At 36.2% G+C, this 20,768-nt stretch overlaps 1 protein-coding gene across 2 annotated transcripts in view; it reads right to left on the reverse strand.

Moving 5' to 3' along the window:
• Window positions 1-20,768, reverse strand: part of LOC138701410 (spermine oxidase-like) — a 213,356-nt gene that overhangs the window by 45,730 nt on the left and 146,858 nt on the right. The window contains exon 1 of one of the 2 annotated variants that reach the window (XM_069828268.1): window positions 8,682-8,824. The exons of the other annotated variant lie outside the window; for it this stretch is intronic. Within the exon in view, the coding sequence (XP_069684369.1) occupies window positions 8,682-8,764 (83 nt within the window). The 5' untranslated portion in view covers window positions 8,765-8,824. Of the gene's footprint in view, window positions 1-8,681; window positions 8,825-20,768 lie in introns of those variants that run through there. 2 annotated transcript variants of the gene reach the window in all.

Below are 20,768 nucleotides of genomic sequence, written 5' to 3' on the forward strand. Positions count from 1 at the left end.
GCGGGGACACGTACTGAGAATCTATGGCGCGAAACAGCGGCCAATGAAGCCTCACTTCAGTCACATGGTATTGTTTACATTAGGATTTTTCTTACAGCGAAAAGATTATAGGTACTCTACTAACATTAAGCTTACCTGCATCACAACACATGTTGAAAGTGATGACCTTCAACTCGAACACATTCTCTATATTCAAGGCCGCCGCGGAACGGTCCGGCCGAGCTACGAACGCACTGTATATGTATACTTGGGACAGTTAATCTCCAAGGACAAGACGGAAAAAGAGATAAACAGAAGAATATCCCTAGCCTGGAAGGCTTTCTAGTCCTTTCAGTTTATACTCTCCGATAGGAAAATAAACAGAAAACTCACATTCGAAACACTAGAAACCTGCATCTACCCAGTATGACTATACGAGTGCCAGACGCGGTTGGGACAAACAGACAGATGAACGCATGCAAATAAGCCAAAAGAAAATGGAACGCATACCTTGACCAAAACTACTTCCGACTTGACAGCTTATAGAGCAGTGTTGTCATGTTGCCCATCTTTCGTGTAAGCGAGCGCGCTGCCGATAGAGTAGAGTAATGAATAACTTACATGAACACATACATTTCTAACCAATTTGTTGAACACTAGGCATTAAAATTTGTGTAGGCCACATTATTATTTTTATTAGTCCATTCTTCTTCTTCTTCTTCTTCTTCTTCTTATTATTATTATTATTATTATTATTATTATTATTATTATTATTAGTTGTAGTAGTGTTGGTATTCTTCAATATAATATCGTTAGAAAAGCGTCGAAAGGACTGGAAACTGTAAAAACAGGTTTAAATTTAATACGAAGCCTTTACTTTTATGAGAAAGGCGTTGAAAAAATTGTAAACTGTAAAAATATTTATGATTAAAGATCTACATAACCTTTTTCTTTTCCGATATTGATAACAGTGCTCTTATTAATTTTATGCTCGACCGTGCCGAAATGTAGTAATTATACACCTGGTAGCAGACCTTTAATGCATGTCATTAAAGTACACCTACTCATTAAAGGTCAGGTCTTTCAGCCAATGACGACTCAGGTTACAACTGTTCAGCCAATGACAGGTCAGCTTTCTACCGTTATAAAACCGCAAGTATCGATTATTCTCGGATATGCAATCGAAAGAGAATTAGCGAAAAGTCACGGAGGCTGGAAATCCAATACTGTCGCAGAAGGTTATGTTCTGTAACTATAATAATTAGCGTTAATTGTAAATAATATTCAAATAAATTCAATTTGTCATCTCGTTTTTCAATGTCTAATTTAATTTCAATGTTATCTCTGTAGGTTCTTATGGCCTAGCAAGGTCAATGTGAACATCTGTTCCTCGGAAAAAATCAGTACTTTCGTGTCTGCGCACATCTCACAACATACGGGACATTGGCCAAGGTCAGATACAAAGAAAATTAATAATATCAAGTTAGAAATATGGTCGAGCATAAAAAGTCGTATGAAACTCGCCTATAATGGTAATTAAGAAGCTTGTATGAAAATTATGAAACTCACTTGCGCTCGTTTCATAAATATCCATACTCGCTTCTTAATTATCTTCATTATAGGCTCGTTGCATAATGTAGGCCTACTATTAACATAAACAGGAGTTCTCATTACGACTTGCGCCAAAGGTAAAAGAGGCCTACCATTATCTTCTTCCCTCTCAAAATACTCTCTTACATTACACACGATCTCTCGCGTTTGACTCTTTAACGGGGCACTTTGTATAATATTCTTTGTTCTCCGCCTGCTTTTCCATTGCGCAAGTCATCTGTTTAGAAACTCTCGCAGAAACTAGATAACACACACTAGTCACACACTCCACCAATGACAACGAAGATAATACGTCTAATATAATTTAAACACAATAATTATCGATGTACTGAAACAATAATACAACTAAATAATATTTTTAAGTCACACGAAGCCCGCGCTAACCAGCCAACTCAAAGTCATTCCGGCCACTGTATTCACCACTAGGCCGTGGTATTCACGTGCAACTTGTAAACATAGAAACCGCAACATCGTCCCGTTACCATGGTTACGCGTCTCTCGTGATTGGTTGATTTGAATGGTTGCCATGGTAACATGCTAAAGGCACCATTTGTCAGCTCGGAAGTAGTTTTGGACAGATCATAGGAATAACAAAAAAGGACAAAATCTCCAACGAAGCGTTATCTCAAATAACATCGACAACAGACACCGCAGAAAGAGCCATCAGACTGAAGTGGAAATGGGGAGACTACATAGCGAGGATGCAGGACATAGATGGACGTATAAGATCGCCATGTGGGACACACCCGTAGGCAAACGATGCAGACGGAGATGGGCAGACTTCTACGCAACACAAGCAGGTCCACAATGGTCCAGCATAGCAAGAAGCAAAAGTACATGGAAAACCATTGAACGTCAACTTCGCAACGTGTGAAAATTCTACAAGTAACATTGATGAACAAACGTATAACAAAATGTAGTAATCTAAACCAATCAAGTGACCAAATGTAAACAGTGAATAAGTGATACAATATAAGCCATCATATAACCAATGATTTGGCGATAGCCTACCAGTAATCCAGAAGATTGTTACTTCTGCATTACCAGAACAGAGGGATTTTCAAGTGAAACTAAAGATAAAATTGTGTATCCTAATATTCCATCAGCCATAAGATCCATGCCACCTTCTCCTGAAATTCCTGTCCTTCCTGTTTGTGAAACAGTCGAGCAAGAGCACAACATTATGTGGTGAAGAACTTGCTATTAGACAAGGTTATATTCTTGGTGAGGATAATATTAAATAACCTCCGCTAGTACAACGTGAAAAATTACTTCTTCCTCCACTACATATTATAAAACTAGGGCTAACTGAAAAAATTTTGTGAAAGCTCTAGATAAGAGTGGAGAAGCCTTTCAACACTTCTCTGTTCCCTAAAATCAGTTATGCTAAATTAAAAGAAGGCATATATGTCGGTCTACAAGTTAGAACAATTTGAAAGACAGCATTTTTTAGAAAATAATGAACCTAAGGAATTACCAGCATGGAAATCTTTTGCATCTGTCGTCAAAGGGTTTTTAAGGAATCACAAGACAGAAAATTGTCGCCAATTAATAGCGACGTTACTAAGGAACTACAAAAAATCTTATTTTTCAATCTATGAAGTAAATATCTATAACACAGAAACGTGACGTGTTACGAACTTTTCACTGTCATATCGTGTTTAGTGCATGAAAATTTCAGGGTAACACAAAGGATCTGGAATTGAACGGGTTACATCAGCTTCTTGTCTATGCGGATGACGTGAATGTGTTAGGAGAAAATCTACAAACGATTAGGGCAAACGCGGAAATTCTACTTGAAGCAAGTAAAGCGATAGGTTTGGAAGTAAATCCCGAAAAGACTAAGTATATGATTATGTCTCGTAACCAGAATATTGTATGAAATGAAATTATAAAAATTGGAGATTTATCCTTTGAAGAGGTGGAAAATTCAAATAACTTAGAGGAACAGTAACAAATATAAATGACACTCGGGAGGAAATTAAACGGAGAATAAATATGGGAAATGCCAGTTATTATTCAGTTGAGAAGCTTTTGTCATCTAGTCTGCTGTCAAAAAATCGGAAAGTTAGAATTTATAAAACAGTAATATTACCGGTTGTTGTGTATGGTTGTGAAACTTGGACTCTCACTTTGAGAGAGGAACAGAGATTAAGGGTATTTGAGAATAAGGTTCTTAGGAAAATATTTGGGATTAAGAGGGATGAAGTTACAGGAGAATGGAGAAAGCTACACAACGCAGAACTGCATGCATTGTATTCTTCACCTGACATAATTAGGACCATTAAATCAAGACGTTTGAGATGGGCAGGGCATGTAGCACGTATGGGCGAATCAGAAATGCATATAGAGTGTTAGTTGGGAGACCGAGACGTAGATGGGAGGATAATATTAAAATGGATTTGAGGGAGGTGGGATATGATGGTAGGGACTGAATTAATCTTGCTCAGGATAGGGACCGATGGCGGGCTTATGTGAGGGCGGCAATGAACCTCCGGGTTCCTTAAAAGCCATAAGTGAGTAAGTAAGTGCATGAAAATTAGTTATGATCAGCCAGTTTTACTAATATTATATAAAAATGTTCGAATTTGTTGAGTAGTATTATTAGACCTTAGGCAAAGTTTAGAAAGAGGCCATAAAATAATAAAATAAAGATCACCAGAAACAAATTACTTGACGGTTTAAATGACTATAATATTCTATAAAATATACGGACGTAAAACGTCAGAAATATAGAATTTGAGTGAGACAAACATAAAACAATAAAAGTAACCTCCAGTTGTGAAGGGCCCAGAAGGTAAGGAACAAGGGTCAGTAAAATTTAAATCATCTTGTCAAGTCCTGTACTTGTTAAAAATCTCAGAACTGCATTTGCACAATTAAAATCATTTCCAAGAGCGTCATGTAGAATCGGCCGAATTGCGTATAGACCCCGAACACGGTCATATTATTTTCTACAGAGTGATTTATATAGAACTGATACATTTATTTCTTTAATTATTCCGTTGGAAATTCATTCAATGACCCAATTTTAGCACCAAATTAAGCAGAATGTTCTGAAGTTTCGATTCCTTGTCACTAGATGCGCAGATGTTTATGTTTTATTCCTATTGTTGGCAGCACTGACCCAATTTTAGCACCAAATTAAGCAGAATGTTCTGGAGTTTCGATTCCTTGTCACTAGATGCGCAAATGTTTATGTTTTATTCCTATTGCTGGCAGCACTAGATGCGCAGATGTTTGTGTTTTATTCCTATTGTTGGCAGCTGTTTTCGACATTTTGTGTCAACGTGAAAATGCAGTACACATTAAATCAACGACTCTTTCTTGTGAAGCAATACTGGATTACGAATTCAATTACAGCTACTCAAAGGGCATACCAGAGAGAATTTGGTGTTCGCAATCCTCCCAAAAGAAACACAATACTGGGACTAGTAAACAAATTGGTAAACAATTGGAAGACTGTGAACACTGCAGAGTACCGACTAATTTTCATGGAGTTTGTTGAGCAACTGGACGATGTAGAGCTGAGTCAAGGATATTTTCAGCAAGATGGCGCTACATGCCATACATCACATGAATCCGTAGAACTAATTGCAAGTTTCTTTGACGACCGAATAATTTCCGGAACCTGTGGCCACCGAGATCTCCGGATTTGACAACGCCGGACTTCTTTCTATGGGGTTACTTAAAAGACAGGGTTTACGCCACATGTCCCCAGACATTGGACGATCTGAAGCACAACATCACACAGGAGATTCAAGCTATTGCCAACAGAGTCCTCCAACGAGTGGCCAGTAACATGGAACGACGTGTTGAGTTGTGCCTTATGCAGGATGGAGGACATTTTCAACATTTGCTATAGAGGTAAATAATCTCCCAAAATTCCTCTACATGTTAGGTATAATAAGTTGTCGCTAGCACAATTCGTTTTGAAACAATTAATGAAAGAAATGTGTCAGTTCTATATAAATCACTCTGTACGATGTAATAAAATATGTTCAACCGTAAGTGACACGTGGCGTACATCACATCACACTCAGGTTGAGACTCGTCAAGTAGGAGATGACTGTGTCTCTACTTACAAAACATAGACTTAAACACACCAGTTTTCAATAATATCCTCCGATCTACCCTATATTTCCATATAAAGCACCTATTAATAAAATTCATTATTTGCGTTCGTGATATTTACTATAGTTCCACATGTGCAATCGCTGCTTTCCCACCGTTATCATTTATCAGCATTTAATGTCAGCAAAGGTTATCAGCAACAAAGCGCTGTGGTAAGAAAATCATGATTATACACGCAATGAGGTTATTGTGAATGTCACTAAACAAAATCTAGATAAACATTAACTCATTAGAAAAATGTACACATGAAAATAGTAGAAAACTAATTGAAGAGGTGGATTCCAAAACCAACTAAATCAATTTTTGGTGATTTTTAACTATGCTGCTTAGTGTGTTGTCCTATACATGTTACACAATTCTAATAACAGAATATAAGTCAGATCCAACTAAGGCATGTCGATTTTAAATGTCAAAATTTGACGTTGTTTTCCAAATTCAACTAAGTCAACTGCTGTTTTATTCCAGACCCAACTAAGTCGGTGCGCATGCGCACTGGCTATCGACACTGCTGACTTAGCAGTGTTTGGCGCGTTTTATTTCAGTCCTTCTACTGTAGTTGCACGTTGTAGTTCGCGACTAATATTTCTGATGTAACATTAAAAAACACCGTTAGCTTTGAAAAAAGGAATGACGTTCTTAAGCTGATGAAATACATACCCGAGGAAAATAGTAAAGCCAGATATTTTATGAACAAGCACTGAAGGAACCTGAAAGAGATAATGATAATACTGTTCGTATGACGAAAAAAAGCCATTTGTTTGAATGAAAATTAAAAAACTGTAAAATTTCATGTTGAAACTAACATGTACTGTAGTGGCAAAAAAAACCGGACCGACCCTTGTAGCTGATTTGAGAGTCACAGATTCAAATTTTGCTAGTCACAAAACACATCCATCTTGTATAATTAATTGTAACAATGAAATTTATTGCATTTGTTCGATTCTTACAGTTTTTTGTTTCCTTCAGTGCCTCGAACTTACAGATGAAAAAACTTTGAGAGTTTTATTTTCATCTGGCATCAATATTATATTTCTACCTCTATTCGGCAAAGATAACTACGTATTTTCACACTAAATAGCAGTACATAACTCTGGCTTCACTATCCATATTGAAATTACCACAGTTTGACACAATACACAGCACAGGATTCTTTTGTATCAGTTACAAGGGTCGGTCCGGTTTTTTTTACCACTACTGTACATATTAAGTTCAATTAGTGTAGTAATAAATAAGTTAGATTTCAATTTCAGTGGAAATAGAACATTGCAATATTCAATTCAATCATTTTCAATTTTTGTAAATGTAAAGTGTAAAATCTACGTTACAACTAATAGGACGTAATAAGTTAAAGTATTTGTCATAATATCTACAGCGTAATATTTTTTTCAGTTAACACAGCATTTACAATTCAATTCTTTATTTCTGTAAATGGAAAATGTAATATTCCATGTTAAAACTAACATGTAAAATGTTGCAGTATTTAGTAATAAATAGATGCAACATTTTTTTGAGTTAACACAGCATACTTGAATTACCCAGTATAGGGAAATATTCTGATTTTTTTTCAAAATCAAACTAAGTCATGACTTACAAGGAGAGGACACGATCTGTATATCACCGAATTAAATAAGATTTTGTGACATGAAAGTACAAGACGTACTGTTTAAAGTCATACCTGGTATGGGTGGCTAATGACCCCTCGTTTTGGAAATATTGGCAATTGTTTGTGACATACTTCCGTTAGGTGTCTAATAGGAAAACAGACTGTGTAACGGCGTAGCTCATATGGTTGGATGCTGAGTTATCATCCAGGCAACCTGAGTTCGAATCCTAATGCCTTCTCATTTTTTAAAGATTATTATTATTATTATTTATTTATTTTTTTATTTTTTTTATTCACTTTCAGTTGTCAGCTCCTATATTCAAAGCCATGTTGAAATATGCGTGGTATGCATCAACATTAATAAACGAATGGGAAGTGTTTGTGAATGTGAATGATATCTGTTTCGCAGTAGAAGTGCGGAAAAATGTGTGTGACTGTGGACAACCTTCTTTCATTTGCTGTGCATGGTGCAGGAAATATGTATGTTTGTGTGTTTTTATAACATTTATCATAATGAATCGGGTACAAAATGAAGTGGAATAGCTGCTACAGAAACAGAACAGACACCAGTGACACATCTTATCTGCCTACATAAGTAATATTTCATTGTTTATCCTTTACAATACAAGGTTAGTTAATTATAATTTGTTTAAAACATGATGAAGCGTTCAATACATTGAGGAATATGATATATGTAAATAGATAACTGTGATCACAATATTAATCATTATTAAAAGAAAAAGAATATAGAACCAGTTAAGATTCGAATTTAGGTTGCCTGGATAACAACTCAGCATCCAACCATATGGGCTACGCTGTTACACAGTCTAACGCGTCCCTATTGAGCACCTAACGGAATTTTGTCACAAACAATGGCCAATATTTCCAAAACGAGGGGTGATTGGCCACCCATACCAGGTATGACTTTAAACAGTACTTCTTGTACTTTCATCTTACACAGTCTTATTCCATTCGGTGATATACAGAGCGTGTCCTCTTCTTGTTAGTACAATTTTGAAAAAAAAAAACATGCGCCTATAAATTGTAAGATATAAACGTAAAAGCCACAGATATTTCGTAATGTCATATCTATGTTAGGACGGATGAGGTACAACATAAATTACTCAGATAATCAGCTCCAAAATAATTATTTCAATTTTATCGCTCTCCTGAAAAAAGTAGTGTTTTGACTTAGTTGGTTTTGGAATCCACCTCTTCAATTAATTATAAGTGTAGATTGAATGATAAACTATATAATATGTGTGTTTATATGACTAGTTTTCAACAAATTCCCAGTTCTATACTTTCAAGTGCAGCAAGCCCAGACATTGATAAACGCATTTGATTCTCTTACCTTTTCACTGGTACAAAAATATTACTAATAGTAAAAAACGTAACCACTAGTAACTCTGCTGTCACTGCATACATCTGCCACATTGTTAAGCGCTTGTTCTTCAGTTCCTTGTCTGTGATAAACTGAATGAATCACAACAGATGAATGGCTTTGCCCCTTCTCCTTGAAGAATCTACATCGATAAGGCATTCTTTTACTATGGAAGGGGAAGACAGTCATGTGGAGAGACTTACATAATCTGGTGATTTTACTGAAACGACGTTCATTTGAGATTAGAATTAAAATAATAGAATGTTAACACGTAACATGGATGTGTGTCATTATTAGACATCGGAAGTTATAAGGCGCATATATGGGCTCTAAAAGCAACAAAAATAGAGCAATAAAAGGCATTAAAACTATATTGATTCACACGTAATTAATAAAGTAAACATCCATAAGATTATAAGTAACTTAACAAAATGCATTGGAAAAGTAGTTTCTCTGTTATACAGGGTGTAAGGGGTAGAAGTGCCATTATTTTAACTGATGATTCTTTATGTTATAAGGAAGAAAAAATGTCCTCGCAATTTTTTTCTAATTGTAATATTTAACTAATTATTAAAGTTTAAAATATTAGGCGTTTGGAAACGTTGCTGGATGGGGAGGAGGGAGTTTACAAATATACGGCACAGCTCAAGCGGATACACACATATCGGTACAAAACAGATGCTCTGTTCTAATGCAGGGGCGGACCGTTCTTTACAAAAAGCGAGCAGCAAATAGAAACTTTCAATCTGATTAATAGAACTTTATGGTAAATTTGCACTTTATTTAATAATATTGGGAATTTTACTTGAAGCAAGTAAAAAGATAGGTTTGAAAGTAAATGCCGAAAAGACAAAGTATACGATTATGTCTCGTGACGAGAATATTCTACGAAATGGAAATATAAAAATTGAAAATTTATCCTTTGAAGAGGTGGAAAAATTCAAATATCTTCGAGCAACATTAACAAATATAAATGATACTCGGGAGGAAATTAAACACAGAATAAATATGGACAATGCCTGTTATTCTTCGGTTGAGAAGCTTTTATCATCCAGTCTGCTGTCAAAAAATCTGAAAGTTAGAATTTATAAAACAGTTATATTACCGGTTGTTCTTTATGGTTGTGAAACTTGGACTCTCACTCTGAGAGAGGAACATAGGTTAAGGGTGTTTGAGAATAAGGTGCTTAGGAAAATATTTGGGACTAAGAGGGATGAAGTTACAGGTAAATCGAGAAAGTTACATAACGTAAAACTGCACGCATTGTATTCTTCACCTGACATAATTATGAACATTAAATCCAGACGTTTGAGATGGGCAGGGCATGTAGCACATATGGGCGAATCCAGAAATGCATATAGTGTGTTAGTTGGGAGGCCGGAGGGAAAAAGACCTTCAGGGAGGCCGAGACGTAGATGAGAAGATAATATTAAAATGGATCTGATGGAAGTGGGATATGATGATAGAGACTGGATTAATCTTGCTCAGGATAGTGACTAATGGCGGGCTTATGTGAGGGCGGCAATGAACCTCCGGGTTCCTAGAGCCAGTAAGTAAGTAAGTAAGTAAGTAAGTAAGTAAGTAAATAAGTAAGTAAGTATATTGGCAATATTGGTCCAGGGCCACTGGCGTAGCTCTGTCGGCTAAGGCGCTTGCCTGCCGATCAGGAGTTGCGTTCGGGTACGGGTTCGAATTCCGCTTAGGCTGATTACCTGGTTGGGTTTTTCCGAGTTTCCCCAACCGTAAGGCATATGTCAGGTAATCTATGGCGAATCCTCGGCCTCATCTCGCCAAATACTATCTCGCTATCATCAAACCCATCGACGCTAAATAACCTCGTAGTTGATACAGAGTCGTTTAATAACCAAGCAAAATAAAATAAATATTGGTCCATTTTTTATTGTACCTACGTCTAAAAAATAAACAATGGGTAATGGTTTACTGCACTTTTTTTTAATGCAACATTTTAATCTCTCTTGCTTCCATAAAACAGTACCATTTTTAAAGAAATTTCTGTTTGTGTGATTTTCGAAATGAGGTAAAAGATTCCTATTTCTAATAATCTTTGAGAAACTGCTACAAAAGTTCGCCGATTAGGTAACCTTTATTGCGGAAAACATTGACGGTACATTTTCTTACCTCACTTGAATTACGACGACTTCTCGTAAATTAATAACATATATTAAACTGTGAATGACACTGTAAGTTGTTTATCGAATACCTGGCACCGAACTGTCATCCGCTCTGCATTAGATCTATGGACAGGGAGCTTGAACTCAGCTGACATATACGTACGTCTGTGCAGGGGGTAGGGGAGTGTCAGGTTAAATTCTCTCTGAATATACTAATCCTTGAAGTGGATTTAAGAAAAACTTTTTTAACCCATGAAATTAAAGTATGCAAACAACTTCCTTACTTCCTCAGCAACTAGATGCAGGCCATGGACAAGACTAGTTAAGTGTGTGAAACAGAACAAATGGCTTTTAAGGAACCCGCAGGTTCATTGCCGCCCTCACATAAGCCCCTATCCTGGTCAATATTAATCCAGTCTCTACCATCATATCCCACCTCCCTCAAGTCCAATTTTATATTATCCTCCCATCTACGTCTCGGCCTCCCCAAAGATCTTCTTCCTCCGGCCTCCCAACTAACACTCTATATGCATTTCTGGATTCGCCCATATGTGCTACATGCCCTGCCCATCTCAAACGTCTGGATTTAATGTTCCTAATTATGTCAGGTAAAGATTACAATGCCTGCAGTTCTACGTTATGTAACTTTCTCGATTTACCTGTAACTTCATCCCTCTTAGTCCCAAATATTTTCATAAGCACCTTATTCTCGAATACCCTTAACCTCTGTTCCTCTCTCAAAGTGAGAGTCCAAGTTTCACAACCATACAAACAACCGGTAATATAACTGTTTTATTGTGATGCTCCAACCTTGTCTCACGGTCCACACGTGTACTCAAAATACCTGAAATTCCCTTAATATTCTATTTAAAAAGTTACATTGAGAGTATAAGACATATTTGAGTTGGACGGTGTTCTTTTCTGACTAAGATAGGTAAGTAGAGGAAGCGTCATCCTCTGTTTTGTATTGTCACTCAGATGCCAACTCATAACCGCATGATGTATCACGTAAACGGATACCACGTCATCCTGGACATGTTCAAAGATAAGAGGAAGAGAGAATTCTGCCATTCTGTGGTTGTTAGCAAATACGGACTACACGTGTCGGCCTGAGGGGCATAAATAAGCCAATTGTAAACCTTTTCTCATAGACGACTTTTTATGTGAATTAATTGACCAATGGTAGGTAGGACGCTACGGTGTTGTTTAGCGGGAATTAATATTTGAAATTAGTATAAAAATGTGACTTATGGGGTTTAGAATTTGTTCAGCGAAGCATTCTCAAGAAGACGTTGAACAAGAGCTAGAAGCCAGGAGCAGGCGTAGGGACGTGCTTTACATCCGAGTTCTCAAACTTATTTTTTAAACCTTTTAATTTTGAAATATTTAATTTACTTGTATTACTTGTATTATTCAGTGTAATTTTGACACTTAGACAGTTTTATTTAATGTTTAATTTTGTTACTTTGAAATATTTAACTTACTTGTATTATTCAGTGTAATTTTGACACTTGGAAAGTTTTGCTCAACGTTTAATTTTGATACTTCGAAATATTTAACTTACTTGTATTATTCAATGTAATTTTGACACTTGCACAGTTTTACTTAATGTTTAATTTTGATACTTTGAAATATTTAACTTACTTGCATTATTCAGTGTAATTTTGACACTTGCACAGTTTTACTTAATGTTTAATTTTGATACTTTGAAATATTTAACTTACTTGCATTATTCAGTGTAATTTTGACACTTGCACAGTTTTACTTAATGTTTAATTTTGATACTTTGAAATATTTAACTTACTTACATTATTCAGTGTAATTTTGACACTTGCACAGTTTTACTCAACGTTTAATTTTGATACTTTGAAATATTTAACTTACTTGTATTATTCAATGTAATTTTGACACTTGCACAGTTTTACTTAATGTTTAATTTTGATACTTTGAAATATTTAACTTACTTGCATTATTCAGTGTAATTTTGACACTTGCACAGTTTTACTTAATGTTTAATTTTGATACTTTGAAATATTTAACTTACTTGCATTATTCAGTGTAATTTTGACACTTGCACAGTTTTACTTAATGTTTAATTTTGATACTTTGAAATATTTAACTTACTTGCATTATTCAGTGTAATTTTGACACTTGCACAGTTTTACTTAATGTTTAATTTTGATACTTTGAAATATTTAACTTACTTGTATTATTCAGTGTAATTTTGACACTTGCACAGTTTTACTTAATGTTTAATTTTGATACTTTGAAATATTTAAATTACTTGTATTATTCACTGTAATTTTAACACTTAGAAAGTTTTACTTAATGTTTAATTTTGATACTTTGAAATATTTAACTTAGTTGTATTATTCAGTGTAATTGTGACACTTACAAAGTTTTACTTAATATTTAATTTTGATACTTCGAAATATTTAACTTAGTTGTATTATTCAGTGTAATTGTGACACTTACAAAGTTTTACTTAATATTTAATTTTGATACTTCGAAATATTTAACTTACTTGTATTATTCAGTGTAATTTTGACACTTAGAAAGTTTTACTTAATGTTTACTTTTGATACTTAGGAAAGTATCACGTATAGTTAAAAAGTATTTACTTTATTACTTAACGGGTATAGGAACTTTAAGTTCTAAAGCCTTTCTTTGGTATAAGATTGGAAGCGTCATCAATCACTACCTTGGTGCACTGTCGTCGCCGTGAAGGCAACAATTTGTAAGTGAATAATTGTTTGATAACACAGCCAGATTTATTACATTTTCTTTTCAAATTCAAACTGTGTTATGAGAAAAGGGTATTCAATTCATTGCCGTTAACTAACGACCTATTGTAAAGTAAACCCTAACAAAACCTTTCAATTTACCAATTTACTAAGTTATTTGGTTTATATTTTATTCAATTTTATATTATTATTATTATTATTATTATTATTATTATTATTATTATTATTATTATTATTATTATTATCATCATCATTTTATAGTGACTTATTCCTTTGTGTTGTACTACCTACCGTCCTATACTCCTCCAAAATCTAATCTTAACTTCCGCAACTCGGGGTCCTTAGTGTAGGTCTTAGGATTGGTGGACAGCTAACCCAAGAACCCTGGACCCGTCCACCATCCCCTATACACCCGGCCCTGGAGCACAACATTATAAATTCTAGCTTTCAGGTTGTTTGAGATTGGGGTAAAATGGCTTCAAAAGTTGACCTCCTGCAATCATATATGCCGCCGCATCTGTTAACAATAACAGTAGCGGAGAGTCGGATAGTATCGGACATCGGGTAATATCGGACAGTGAGTTCCTTTCATCTACCACACGATGATAGTACCTGATTGACATGGTAACGTTCCTGTGATGTCGCATAGAGAAACGTAACCATGTCATTCAGGTACTACCATATGGTGGTAGATGAAAGAAACGCACTGTCCGATATTACCCGATGTCCGATACTACCCAACTCTCCCCTACTCATTGGTCTTCAGCACCATTTGGATATAATGTTTTCAATTCCGAATTAACAACATACGCAATATTTTTAGAATTTGATTTCTGAACTTCTTTTGAACATAAAAATGGGCCTTTCCTGAAACATTTACATCAATTTGTATGGCTATTATAAGAACTGCAATTTCCTTATTTTTGGACGCAAAAATAAGTGCAGTATTGTTGAGTGAGTAGTCATATAAAGAAAAAGGCAAAAAAGTACATATAAAAGCAAAAAAGGGCAAAAAAAGTACTTATTAAAGCAAAAAAGGAATAAACGGCAAAAAAGGAGTAAACGGCAAAAAAGGAGTAAACGGCAAAAACAAAATCTAACTTCATCAGAATGCTTCATTTCTCATGATTCGTGAATTTACTAAAAGTCTTTGAGTATGAACATTGAAATAAAGTAGGCATTTTCCTAAACATCCGATGTCTAGTCATTATACTGTAGCTAATCCGAAAAGTATAAATATTCAAATGTTTGAAAGGAAAATTGTGTAAAGATCCAGTTTTATTATGTGACATCATATAGCGGAAATATTAGTTTCTGAAGCTACAAATCTGCTTTCAGATACCGGAGAATCCATTATAAAATCATAGCGGAAAATGATGAACTTGGAACAGGTTTCCAAGATTTTCCTTCTCCTCAAACCATCAGTAGCCCATTATCAATTTATCAACACTAGGAAGCGAAAGTTTAGGCTGTGAACTGTGAAGTTCAATGGATATCGACTATAAGAAATTCGAAGAGTCCTTGACACAGTAATGTTGCTTGTAAACAAACCATATAAGAACATCGTGTTCAAGAACAGTTGAACTTGACTGACTGAGATAAATAACTAGGTACTTGGAAGATTTAAATCTAAAGATAGCATTTGCATAATTATTTGCGAGGTGCAATGATGTTCAGTTAATGGGTCATTCATCTAGTGTTCTGTCCAAGGGCAGGTCTTTCACTGCAAACCCAGCTTTCTCCAATCTTTCCTATTTTTTGCCTTTCTCTTCGTTTCCTTATATGATCCATATATCTTAATGTCGTCTATCATCTGATACCTTCTTCTGTCCCGAACTCTTCTCCCGTTCACCATTCCTTCCAGTGCATCCTTCAGTAGACAGTTTCTTCTCAACCAGTAACCCAACCAATTCCTTTTCCTCTTCCTGATCAGTTTCACCATCATTCTTTCTTCACCCACTCTTTCCAACGCAGCTTCATTTCTTATTCTGTCTGCCCACTTCACACATTCCATTCTTCTCCATATCCACATTTCAAATGCTTCCATTCGCTTCTCTTCACTTCGTTGTAATGTCTACGTTTCTGCCCCATATAATGCCACACGCCATACAAAATAATGGTTTAATTTACAACTTATATACTGTATGTACATTTCCCCAAAAAAAGAATGATACGAGTCTTGGTGGTGCAAAGTCCCAAGTTTTATAACGCGATTCACACGATAATGACGTAATCATGCAGGAAGACGTATTTAAATCTGTCAAGCTACGAAAGGTGCCCACATTGAAGTGTACCAACATACAGTCGCCGAAAAAGCACAAAAAAGTAGGAACGTGACAAAGACAACAAGGATTATATAAGGACCAGTATAAGGACCACGAAAAAGACAACAAAGATCACTATAAAGGACTACGAAAACTACAACAAGAATCATGACAAGGACAAAGAGAAGAACGAGAAGTCATGCGATAAGTATCATGATAAGGACTATGACAAGTACCACTACAAGGATCACAAGGACCAAGACCACGATAAGGATTGTGAGAAAGACAATAAGGACCAAGATAAAGGCAATAAGGCAAAAAGGATCATTATAAGGACCATGACAAGGGCAAAAACGACACGACAAGGATCATGATATGGATCTCGACAATCACAACGACAAGGATCACTATAAGGAACGCTATATGGATCACAATAAGGACCATGAAAAGGATCATGACAAGGACCACGCCACGATCAGGATCATGAGAAAGACAACAAAGACCACGGCAAAGACGATAAGGACCGCTATAAGGAAAAAGACAAGAACAATGACTGGAACACGATAAGGATCACGATATGGACCACGATAAAAACCAGAATAAAGATCACGACAAGGGTCATGACCACTATAAGGTCCCTGAAAAAGACAACTAGGACCACGAGAAGGACCGTGACAAAACAATAAGGATTACGATAAGGACCATGACAAAGATAACAAGACTACGATAAAGACTACGACAAGAATAACGACAAGGATAAAGACAAGAACAACGATAAGAATCACAACACGGACAACGGTAAGGAACACGATAAGGATCATGATAAGTACTACAAAACGGACCATAAAAATCACTACAATAAGGACCATGACATGGATCTCGTCAATTATCACGGTAAAGTTCGCAACAAGGACTACGATCACGGTAAGGACTAGAGGAAAAAGGACCATGTAAGAACCATGACAAAACAAGGACCGCTATAAGTACCATGACAAGGGCAAAAACAAGGACCACCACATAGACCACGATAAGGACCACGACAAGGACCACGACCACTATAAGGATCGTGAAAATGACCAGCATTAAGGAACAAGGATCGGTATAAGGACCAGAAAAAGACAACGAGGACCATGATAAGGACAACGACAAGACTACAAGGATAAGGACCATGACAAAGATAATAAGAACTACGATAAAACATTACAACATGGTCAAGGACATGGATCACAATAAGGATCAGGAAAAGAATCACGATAAGGCCCACGACATGAACCACGACAAGAATGAGAACATGGGCCACAACAAGAACCGTGGCCTTTGTGTTCCTTGTTGTGGTGCTTGTGGTCCTTATCGTGATTATTGTTGTGGTCCTTATCGTGGTCTTTGTCGTGATCCTTGTGGTCCTTGTCGTTGATCTGATCATGGTCCTTATCGTGGTCCCTGTTGCCTTTGTCATCGTCCTTATCGTGGTCCGTTTGCTTTTAATGGTCCTTATCGTAGTGATTGTTGTCTTTTTAAGGCAATTATGGTAGTATTGTTGTATTTGTCATGGTCCCTATCGTGGTCCTAGTCTTTGTCTTAGTCCTTGTTATCTTTGTCATAATCCTTATCGTGGTCGCTGTCGTGGGCGAGTTCTTTGTAGTGATCCTTATTGTCCTTGTCATAGTTCTTATCGTGGTCGTGCTTGTATTTGTCTATGTCACGGGCCTCTATTTTTCATTTCAAAATAATAATGTTTACTCCATTTGATAAATGACAATTTTACTAGGGCATTCGATAATAGTAATGGTAACAATATTGTAAATAGGCGCTCCTAGCGGTAAGCATCAGAATTTTTTGGTACGTAATAGAAAAGCGATTGTTGCATAGCCTGAATGTGGAATATTGAGAGTCTGTAAATACCGGTAACTATATTTTGTGAATATAGGGCCTGTTTCTGAATTGTATTAAGTAATACCGCCATAAAAATGTTCAGTAAGTATGAACAAAGATGCTTCATAAATATACAAGTTGCAAGAGGAAAATATGTAACCCAGTGCTTTACGGCATGGCATTACAAGAAGCTTTCGGGAGAGAAGTCCTATCATACCGAACTATTGCAAGGTGGATGGAAGAGAGGCATTCGCTTTCAATCAAGAGTTCGCATACGAACAGCTTTAGAACGATCAGTGAAAAATAGATTCAGAAATGACGTTGCAGATGAAGTCCGGCGTCTTCCAAGGATTTGTCAACGTACTGTTGACATGGCAGTAGACTATGTTGAAGTATGTAATGCAAAAATCAACCAAAACACAAACCATGAAACTAGAATAAATCAATGATAAATTAATGATGTTAGTAAAATAATTATTTATTAGTAAGTAAAGAACATTATGAAACAGAATTTTGTCAACTAATAAATTATTTTAAGATGGAAATATGCCATTAGAAAAGTTCAGGATAGCAGAGAGGGTTTAGAATTGAATGGGATACATCAGCTTCTTGTCTATGCGAATGACGTGAATATGTTAGGAGAAATCCACAAACTATTAGGGACAAGACGGAACATTTACTTGAAGCGATAGGTTTGGAAGTAAACCTCGAAAGACAAAGTAGGCTATATGATTATGTATCGTGAACAAAATATTCTACGAAATGGAAATATAAAAATTGGAGATTTATCCTTCGAAGAAGTAAAAAATTCAAATATCTCGTAGCAACAATAACAAATATAAATGACACACGGGAGGAAATTAAACGCAGAAAAAAATTGGGAAATGCATGTTATTATTCGGTTGAGAAGCTTTTGTCATCTAGTCTGCTGTCAGAAAATCTTAAAGTTAGAATTTATAAAACAGTTATATTACCGGTTGTTCTGTATGATTGTGAAACATGGACTCTGACTTTGAGAGAGGAACAGAGATTAAGGGTGTTTGAGAATAAGGTTCTTAGGAAAATATTTGGGGCTAAGAAGGATGAACTTACAGGAGAATTGAGAAAGTTACACAACGCAAAACTGCACGCATTGTATCTTCATCTGACATAATTAGGAACATTAAATCCAGACGTTTGGGATGGGCAGGGCATGTAGCACATATGGGCGAATCCAGAAATGCATATAGAGTGTTAGTTGGGAGGTCGTAGGGAAAAAGACCTTTGGGGAGTCCGAGACGTAGATGGGAAGATAATATTAAAATGGATCTGATGGAGGTGGGATATGATGATAGAGACTGGATTAATTTTGCTCAGGACAGTGACTAATGGCGGGCTTATGTGAGGGCGGCAATGAACCTCCGGATTCCTACAATCCAGTAAGTAAGTAAGTAAGTATATAAGTAAGTATATTGGCAATATAGGTCCAGGGCTACTGGCGTAGCTCTGTCGGCTATGGCGCTTGCATGCAGATCCGGAGTTGCGTTCGGGTAAGGGTTCGAATCCCGCTTGGGCTGATTACCTGGTTGGGTTTTTTCCGAGTTTCCCCAACCGTAAGGCATATGTCAGGTAATCTATGGCGAATACTCGGCCTCATCTCGCCGAATACTATCTCGCCATCACCAAACCCATCGACGCTAAATAACTCGTAGTTGATACAGAGTCGTTAAATAATCAAGTAAAATAAAAAAATATTGGTCCGTTTTTTATTGTACCTACGGCTAAAAATTAAACAATAATGGTTTACTGCACAAAATCACACGAACTTTTTTTAAATGCAACATTTTAATCTCTCCTGTTTCCATAAAGCAGTATCATTTTTAAAGAAATTTCTGTTTGTGGTGATTTTCAAAATGAGTTAAGAGACTCCTATTTATAATAATCATTGACAAACCGCTAAAAAAGTTTCCCGATTAGGTAACCTTCATTGCGGAAAACATTGACGGTACATCTTCTTGCCTCACTTGAATTACGACGACTTTCTAAATAAATTAATAACATCTGTAGTGTCATGGTGTCGCACGTTCCAGTTAAAGACATGATATGACCATCTTTTCTAAGCCAAAATGTCAAAATTTTTTCCCTTTTATTTGAGACGAGTCAAAATCATAAAGCTACTGTATAATAATAAACCTACAATCCACTGCTGTGGAGTAACAGCATATCTGACTGTGAAACAAGCGAGCCCATGTTCAAATCTTTGTTGGCACACGTCACGTACTTGAGGTTTTTTTTTTTTCAGGGTTTTCTCTTAACAAATTAAGAGCAAATGCTGGGTAACTTTCGGCACCGGACACCGGACTCATTTCGCTGGCATTTTCACCTTCATTTCACTCAGAAGCTGCATTACCATAGCAGTTGATAAAGCGTCGTAAAATAAGGCAATTAATAATCCTTCTACTTATTATTTCACTGGATAGGAAAATTCTGTTTAACAAATAAGAAGTAACATAGAATTTATAATAATGAAAGACTTTCGCCTGGCAACGGCACAGCATTCATATTCCATATTGCGCTTTGTAAGCAAAGAATTTACATTGTGTAAGAAAATGGCGATGAAAGATACAGAATTACATTCAAGTTCAACGGATAGTGACTTACCGAGACTACGGGATCACAGAGATAGTGATGAATTGTCAAAGTTAAGGCTGGGGAAAATCAAACTTTCTTATGTGGAGGTCCCAGGATCGAACGCAAACACAAACGTACCAGGGTGCAGATCCAGGTAAGTTAGAGGTGACTGTATTGAAACAAACTGCATATCACTAGAGTCTGACCAAATTATGGAAGAAGGGAAACTGACGATCACACAAATTAAATATCCTATCATAGAATTAGTGGAAAACCAGATCGAGAGATTGATACTGCAAGAGGCTGAATATGATGACGCATTGAGAAAAAAGAAAAGAAAATGTACGCACAACTACAAGTACGTCGTCTGACATGAACTTCCAACACTTATTTCAATGTCTACTGACGTGAACAAATTGTTATACAGGGAGTTTC

The sequence above is a fragment of the Periplaneta americana genome, chromosome 6 (genome assembly GCF_040183065.1).
Source record: "Periplaneta americana isolate PAMFEO1 chromosome 6, P.americana_PAMFEO1_priV1, whole genome shotgun sequence".
NCBI classification, from domain to species: domain Eukaryota; kingdom Metazoa; phylum Arthropoda; class Insecta; order Blattodea; family Blattidae; genus Periplaneta; species Periplaneta americana.